Consider the following 8,766-nt stretch of genomic DNA (forward strand, 5'->3'; position numbering starts at 1 on the left):
CTTACTAGCTGTGTGACCCTGGGCAAGTCACTTAACCCCCATTGCCCCGCAAAAAAACAAAAAAAAAAAACAAAAAAAAAAAACAAAAAAGAAATAGAGATAAACTTGCTTCCCAGGAAGCATCAGGCTCATGGTCTTTTTTTAGGCTCATGGTCTTTTACAAGAAAGGACAGAAAAGGAGGGAGAAGCCTGAGGAACCATACTCTTCCTCCCATCTGCAGCCAATCATGCAGGCTCCCTCATGCTGCCAGGTGCCATCCTTTCTCCACATCCCCAACAGCTGCCCTGCTGCTGCTTTTCCTGATGTGGCTTTTAGGAAGCTCCCAGGGCCTTATTCCTTCTTCCCACAAATCCAGAGGAGTGAAAGTCTGAATCTGTGAGTCCACATGCAGCCCAAAGACAAGTCCCAGGGTCAGGAAGGGGCCAATGAGGATGCTGGGATATGCCTCCCCCATACCAAGAGGGATATATGTCTAGGGTCCTTGTCTCCTGAGTGACACCTGGAGGGGGCATGGCCAACCACACTGCAAAGGTGAGTATTATCAGCCCCATTTTACAGAGAATACTGAGGCTTAGAGAAGAGGAAAAGAGACAGTAATAGAGCCAGGATTCAGGTTCAGAGTTTTTGACTTCAAATCTAGTGCTCATGGATAGGTCTTATCCTCATGTTAGAAATGAGGAAACTGGGGGCAGCTAGGTGGCACAGTGGATAGAGCACCGGCCCTGGAGTCAGGAGTACCTGAGTTCAAATCCAGCCTCAGACACTTAACACTTACTAGCTGTGTGACCCTCAGCAAGTCACTTAACCCCAATTGCCTCACTAAAGACAAAAAAGAAATGAGGAAACTGAGGCCATATCCGTGGAAGGAATTTCAGAGGCCATATTGTATGGCTCTCTTATTTTACAGATGAGCAACATGGTCAAGGTCAAAGGAGGCTATGCAGCAGGATCCAGTTCAGCACTGTCCACAGCCTAGCAGTGGCTTGGATTGTCAAGAACACATGGACAGTTGGGGGGGACTCACTTGCTTAGATCCTCTCTAGCCAACAGATTCCACAAGGTTCTGGCCACCCAGCCCCAGGGGATATACTGCCTCTGTAGATGCCAAGGACTGATGGTGGCTTCACCATTTCAAATCCTTGTGGCTTTGAAAATCGAGCCATTGTGGAGTTCTCTGCATGTATTCTCTTCATTGGAGCCTCATCATGAGTAGGTATTCCTATTGCCCCTGCCCCTTCCCCCCACTTAAAACACAAACAAATGGACTTGCAGTTTCATTACTTTAGAGACTCCTGGATGAGGAACTCCCTCTAAAAGTTTCCAGTTGGTCTCCTCACCATGCAGAGACCATCCCTGTTCATGTGCCTTTTGTCCCATTCTACATTCTCCCATTCTACAGTGCATTGCCCCACCATCATCTCTTCTCTCTCACTCTGATCTTCAGTCTTTCCCTCTATGAGCTCCTTCCCTAGCTGCCTACACACCCTCATGTCTCCCCATTCTTAAAAAACCCTCACTGGATCTGCCCATGCCTGCCAGCTCTCTTCCTACAGTTTTCCTCCTCTTCTTGGTTGAAATCCTTTAAAAATCTGTCTGTCTTAAGTGACTCTATTTCCCACAATCTCACTTTTTTCTTAGTCCCCTGCAATCTGTCTTCAAACTTCATCACTCAACTGAGTCTGTCTTCTCTAAACTGAAAGACAATCTAAGTGTACATATTCTTAATCCTAGTTTTCCCTAACCTCTGTCATTTTTGTTTTTCATCACCTTCTGAGATACTGTCTCCTCTCTGTGTTATTGGGATACTGTCTGACCCACTAACTGTGGGTATCACCCAAGACTCCATCCTGGGTTCTCTTCTCCCTCTATATTATCTCACTTAGTGGCTTCATTAGTTCTATGGGTTCAATGATCATGTTCATATAATGATTCCTGGATCTATACACCCAGCCCTAGTCTCTCCCCTGAGCTACAATCCTTCATCTCTAACTTCCCAGAAGACATTTCCAACTGGTTATCATCTCAAATTCAACAAGTCCCAAACAGAAATTATCTTCCCCCAAAAAACCTGTTCCTCTTCTGAATTTCTCTATTAACATAAATAGCACCACCATCTTTCATTCTAGGCACCCCAGTACCCAATCTCTAAGCTTCCCTCAACTACTCCCTCCCACTAACCCCATGGATAGAATCAGTTTCCAAATCTTGACATTTCTGTCTCTATAGCGTTTTTTGTATTCATCTCCTTTAGAATCGAATATAAAAGACCCTTGGTCTCAGGTGGAATCCCTCCAGAATTCATGGCTGCACGGAATTTGTTGGACAAAATTTGTAAAGCAAAATTCCTCGTTGAATATTTGGCTAATGGAAGCAATGACTCCTCCCTCGTTGCAATGGGAATTGTTGTCGTTTGTCCTTTGTTCCCAAAGAGGGCTGTGACATCAAGATGATGTCATGAGTTGCAGTAAATAGGATTTAAGTGAGGGAGGGTTATGCAAGGTCACCAACCTCATTCTCTCCTCCAGAGCCATGTGGGTCTTGTAGACTGGATATATATCAGGAGGACTGGAGATGAACCCAGATATTTAAAGATATTGAGATTAAGTGACTTGCCCAGGGTCACACAGCTGGTGTCTGAGGTGAGATTTGAACTAAAGTCATCCCAACTTCTGTACCAGTGCTTTATGCACTGTGCTTGCCACCTAGCTGCCCCTTTTGGGAACTGTCGTCCAATTGGAGTAGGACACAGTGGAAAGGGACCTGGCTCTGGCTGAACCCAGGTTCAAATCTTATTGCCGATCCTTTATTAGCTTATGATCTTTAACCTCTGTAAGCCTCTGTAGTTATACACACTTACCACCTGGGTGCCCTTGGATAAGATGTTTCATTTCTTGGGCCTCAGATTGCTCCCCAATGCCAACCACACCTAGCATCTGTCATAGAGGTAGACCTTATTAGTTGCTCATTGGTTGATTGACCGGTGGCCACCAAGTACCTTTCATCACTAGGTCTTTCTTCTCATGATCTGGTAGTCCTCCTTCCTCTACAATCCCATTCTCTCTTATTCCCTCCCCATCCCCCAAATAAGTTAGAAATTCGGCCAAGAGACTCTCCCAAAAGTTTTATGAAGTCAAAGTGTTGCCAGGGCCCTTAATTGCTATTATAACTCCTTTGGAGGGAGCTCATTGGTTGGGAGCTGTAAGACTTGGCATCCAGTGTCATTACATACAAAATGGGTTGGGTAGAGGGTGAACAGAGCCACGGTAGGATTCTTTTTTTTTTTTTTTAATTTTCCAAGAACACAAGCTTTCCAAAAGAAACAACTGTTTCTTTGGCCCTTTGTGGCAGCCATGAAAGCCAATACAGGTCTAGTGAAGGCCATGATGGTGTCTCTGTCTCCACCAACCTTTTGTCTGAAAGTTGTAATTGTTTTACTACCAAGTAATAGTTTGGGGTACTGAGAACAAAACCAGCTGTGAGTATCCAGCCTGAGACCAAGGTAAGTCTGAAAAGAAAACCTTTCAAATCTTCATTTTGACTTGGCCAAGTCCCCAGGTTCACAGTATTTACAACAAAGAGTGTTCCCCAAGGAGGTTAGTGGTGGGTACAAAATCAGCCTTCTTTTCTACTTCTGACTTAGAAAGCCCAAATTTTCCTATGTGGTTTGATGGGTGGGGAGAGAAGCAAGTGGATAGGACCATACTCATTCTAACCACTTGGAAATACAGCCCCAGAAGTCTTGCCACACACACCTCATAACAATGTTGCTAAACCTTCACATAGGATCATAAATCTAGAGTAAGAAGAAAGCCAAGAGAAGGCCTGGAGCACAGGTCTGTATGACTGTGGACAAATCCATTCACCTTCTTCAGACTCAGTTTCTTCTCTATAGCCTCTAAGGTCACATCCATTTTAGAGGACAGTCTTCAAGTACTTTGAGGACCAGACCCCCAAAGCAAAAAAAAATGGAAAAAACCACCAGAATTAATGGGTGAAAGTTGAAAAGAGGAATATTTTGACTTTATGGTAAGGAAAATTTCCCAACTATTAACATTTTCCAAAGGAGGAATGGACTACCTTGGGAAATAGTGGTTTCCCCTTCATTGTAGAGCTTTAGGACTAGCATGGTAGAGGGGGGATTCTTTTTTGGTCCTAGGGTGAGTGGCCCTTCCAACCCTAAAATCACATGAGGCTCAGAAAGGGAAAAGTACTTGTCTAAGGTCACCCATGTGCCAGAAACAAGATGGAAACTTGCCTCCTCCTCCAAACCCGCAGCACTTTCCACTGAGCCACACTGTTCTTTCTAATTTTATAGGCATGTGGGCAGGGCCAGAATCTGCTCCCCTTCCACATTGATGGTGATCATAGAAACCGAGGGGCAGATAACAGATAATGAGATATTAATATAATAATGATTTGCAAAAACATGCTGACACCCTCATGGACTCTGGGCAGAGAGGCCTTATCTTGTGCTTCTTAAGCATTTTCCAGAGTCTAAGACAGTACTAAATAGGACTGTGGCATCTCAGGATCAACATTTCTGGAAATGGAAAAGGCTTCAGGGGAAGCATGGATGAAGAAAATGTAAGCTCCCTGAGGGCAGAGGTTGCTACATTTTGGTTTTTATATGCTCAGGCATTTGGTTGGTGCTTGGCCCTTATTAGATGTTTCTTCTTCTTCTCCTTCTTCTTCTTCTCCTTCTTCTTCTTCTTCTTCTTCTTCTTCTTCTTCTTCTTCTTCTTCTTCTTCTTCTTCTTCTTCTTCTTCTTCTTCTTCTTCTTCTTCTTCTTCTTCTTCTTCTTCTTCTCCTTCTCCTTCTTCTTCTCCTCCTCCTCCTCCTCCTCCTCTTCCTCCTCCTCCTCCTCCACCATATCGTATTATAAATAATGTCACCTGTGAGATGGTCAAACCCCTGTGTATTAGCCAAAGACCGAGGATAAGCACAGTGTCTTAGGACTGTGGATACATTATCTTCCAACCCCCTTATGTTGCTGAGGAGGAGACTGGGGATCAGGGAGGTTCAGTGATTTTCTCAAGGCCACAAAACTAAGTGGCAGAGTCAGGATTCAAAGCCAAAAATGACATCAAACTCAACAGAGTTTGTACTGCATCCCACTTTATTTGTTTGGTTGTTTTTCTAAAATAATTTATTTATTTCGAACACTCTTTTCTTTTTTTATTGTTTTTTTAATTTAATTAATTTTTTCCAGTTACAGTAAAGACATATTTTTTTGAATTCCAAATTTCTCTCCCACTTTCCTTCCCTTCCCCCTCCCAAGGCAAGCAAGCAATCTGATATAGATTATACGTTACAATAATAAACACTCTTCTTTTTAGATTTTGAGCTTCAAATTCTCTCCCTCCCTTCTACACCTTCTTTACCCCCTGAAGAGGTAAGGGAGTGATGTCCATGATACATGTGAATCATGAGAAACATATTTCCATAATAGCCATATCACAAAAAAAGAATGAAAATGAGAAAATTATACTTCAATTTGCACTCAAGAGTTCATCAGTTCTCTCTCTGGGGTGGATAGCATTTCCATTATGATGCATTGATCAGAGTAGCCAAGTCTTGCAGTTGATCATCATTACAACATTCCTGTTACTATGCACAATAATCTCCTGATTCTTCTCACTTCACCTTGCATAAGTTCTTATAGATCTCCCCATGTCATTCCTTATAGCACAATAGTGTTCCATTACATTCATATACCACAACTTGTTCAGCCATTCCCCAATATGCCATATTTAAAGTATTTGCTAATATTGAAGCCACTTCAAATTACTGGTCAAAATCCAAAGGAAGGATGGAGTGTAACCTTTTAAATAGCTTAATACTTTATTCAAAAATTCTGCATCTATTTTCATTAGGGATAATGATCTATTTTTCCCCCTCCCCTTATTTTCCCTTTCTTTGGATTAGGTATTAAGACTATCTTTGTCTCATGATAGGAATTTTGTTAAATTCCTCCTTTTCCTACTTTTGTAAGAAATTTATGTGATATAATAAATTGTTTATTAAATATTTGATAGCAATGGCCTTGTAAAATCATTGAACTTGTCTTCCTTTCTTTGACAATTCATTTATGCCTTGCTTTATTTCTTTTTCTGAGATTTGGTTATCTTCATTTTCTATTTCTTGTTCTGTAAATATAATTTAAAAAATATGTTTGCAATTGTCCATTTCCCATTTTACATCTTTTTGTAGCATATAATTGTTTAAAACATTTTCTAATAATTTCCTTCATTTTCTTTTCAATTTTTGGTGAATTCACCTTTTTAAATTTTGGTTTTGACAGTTTGGTTTCTCTCTCTCATCAAATTAGCTAACAGTTTCCTTACTATTTATTTTTTGATTTTCAGTATTTATATTTTTATGTTTAGTTGAAAAATTTCATCTGTTGCCTGTTTGTTTTAGTTGCATACCCGATTCATTGATCTACTTTGTGTTATCAATTACTTATTTACTATTTTGGTTTTACCCGATTACATGTAAAAATGATATTTTAACATGTTTTTAAAATTTTGAGTTTCAAATTCCCTCTCTCCCTTCCCTTCCTCCCACTTTTTTTTGTTGTTTGTTTTGGGGTTTTTTTTGTTTTTTTTTTTGGCAGGGCAATGAGGGTTAAGTGACTTGCCCAGGGTCACACAGCTAGTAAGTCTCAAGTGTCTGAGGTCGGATTTGAACTCAGCTCTTCCTGAATTCAGGGCCGGTGCTTTATCCACTGTGCCACCTAGCTGCTCCCCCCCCCATGTTGTAAAGAAGATAAGCAATTTAATATAAATTATCCATGTATAGTCATGCAAAACATATGGATTAGGGCTATTGGATTACTTTATGTGTTTCCTCCACCTGTTTATTGGATCATGTGAATCTAGTACACATGATGCATTTTCTATAAGGTGGACAAAAAGGCAAGTCTGCATTCAATAGATATTTGATAGCTTGATTGATTATATGGGTGCTGGGAACCCCCTTTACTCACATAGCATTTGGGGAAACTGGAAACAAAATTTATATCATGAAAATCGTAGGCAATGTTCTTGGGGTAAGTGAAGAGGAAAACAACAATTTAAAATGAGAAACGAAGCCTATTGGAGTAAACCTACAGGACTGAACCAAATCGAGCATACTTACAGGGCCATAAGTACCAATTCACACATACATTACCGTAACTGATCCTTATAGAAACCTATAGGTATTATTGCTGCCATTTTTCAGAGGAGGAAACTGAGTCTCAAAGACCTTAAGTAGCCTGCCCATAGGCATAGAACCTGACCAGAGTCACAGTTGACATTGGGACCTTCCTGACTCCAAGTACAATACATGATTAATGTGTCTTATTCTTACACTGAATGGAAGAATCTGGAGAAGATTCTTTAAGAGCTACATGCTAACTTCCTCTCTCCTAGAAAAGCGGGGAGACCTCTAACACACCTGTAAGGCCAAAGATTGATCTCCTTGACTCCTTTTCAGACAGCATTTCCCTGGCCACCACATCTTCAGGGCTGTCTGTCTCAGCTTGTTGTTGTACAGAATCAGGATTAAAGAGTGGCCTGAGGGGTAGAGGGACATCAATGGGATTGAAACTGCCACAGCCAGCTTTCTATTTGGGAAGGAGTAGCTCCATTGGGAGATGAGCGAACCCAAAATGAACAGGACCAGGAGGATGAGGAAAGAGAGCGTAGCTTTCACAGCTCGAACATGGGCTTCTGTGCTGGGGTCCCTGGATCCCGTAGCATGGAGCTTCATCTGACAGGTGTGTCTCCAGAGGGAGAGCATGAGGAAGGAGAATGAGACCAGAGACAGACAAAAGGGGAATAAGCTCAGGAAGTTCATGATCGCCTGGATGGTGATATATTGATTTCCACTCACCTGGAACTCTTGGGATGTTTTTGTGTTGTTTCCTCTACTGATTAGATAGTAATAAGCTCTCTCCAACAATGATAAGTCAATGGACAAAGAAAAGAGCAGAGGTCCCACCTGAAGCATGCAGACCACTTGGTTTATTCTCCACTTCAGCCAGAGGAAGAGGGGATGGGAAAAGTGGGCAATCTTCAGGAAGTAGAAGACACTGAGGCATGTGGCAAACCAAGTACTTGAAATGTGGGTCAGTAACCAGAAAATATCAACAACCTTAACTGCACTCCTCAGTAATTCATCTGGATTGAAAACAAGTAGAAAAGAACTCCATATTAATGTGCATAACAGACCAAGTCTACAAATGGCCAAGAATAGCAGGATGAGTTCCCCAGTTGCCAGTTTCTTGTTCTTGATCCAAACAATGCCATTCACTAGTACCATGAATCCATTCCCCAGAATCCCTAGTAGGAACTCTCCAGCTACCAGAACCAACAAGATTTTCTCCTCACCACATAGCATGTTGGCTAAGAGATTACTACAATTTCAAATATTGATGCTACTGTTGGGTTGATATTGAGCTAAAACAAGTCCTGAATTATATGAATATTCCTGATGCTTGATAATGTATTATTTTTCTTCCTTGTTTTGGTCTCCTAAGCAGGTCAGAAAACATGCAGACCTGCTAGGTTATCTCTATCAAAAACACCTCTGGTTTTCCCCTACTAACCCAGACTATCTCTGAGTTGAGGGACAATTCTCTTTCCTCATATGAAGTGATCTTGGCAATACTAAGTCATTTGCTAGATGCAAATGGGAAACAGTTTGTCTTTCAACGTGTTCCTCTTTCTGATCAGGCTAATTTGAATCAAAATGCTTGAGCTGTGTATGATGAATTTTG

At 41.3% G+C, this 8,766-nt stretch overlaps 1 protein-coding gene across 1 annotated transcript; it reads right to left on the reverse strand.

Annotated features, from left to right (window-relative positions):
* Positions 1 to 7,433: 7,433 nt before the first annotated feature.
* Positions 7,434 to 8,387, reverse strand: LOC122755332 (taste receptor type 2 member 7-like). The gene has a single exon (XM_044003645.1). It carries the CDS (start codon positions 8,385 to 8,387, stop codon positions 7,434 to 7,436), a length of 954 nt encoding a protein of 317 aa, XP_043859580.1.
* Between the last annotated feature and the right edge of the window lie 379 nt (positions 8,388 to 8,766).

The sequence above is a fragment of the Dromiciops gliroides genome, chromosome 4 (genome assembly GCF_019393635.1).
Source record: "Dromiciops gliroides isolate mDroGli1 chromosome 4, mDroGli1.pri, whole genome shotgun sequence".
Lineage (NCBI taxonomy): Eukaryota > Metazoa > Chordata > Mammalia > Microbiotheria > Microbiotheriidae > Dromiciops > Dromiciops gliroides.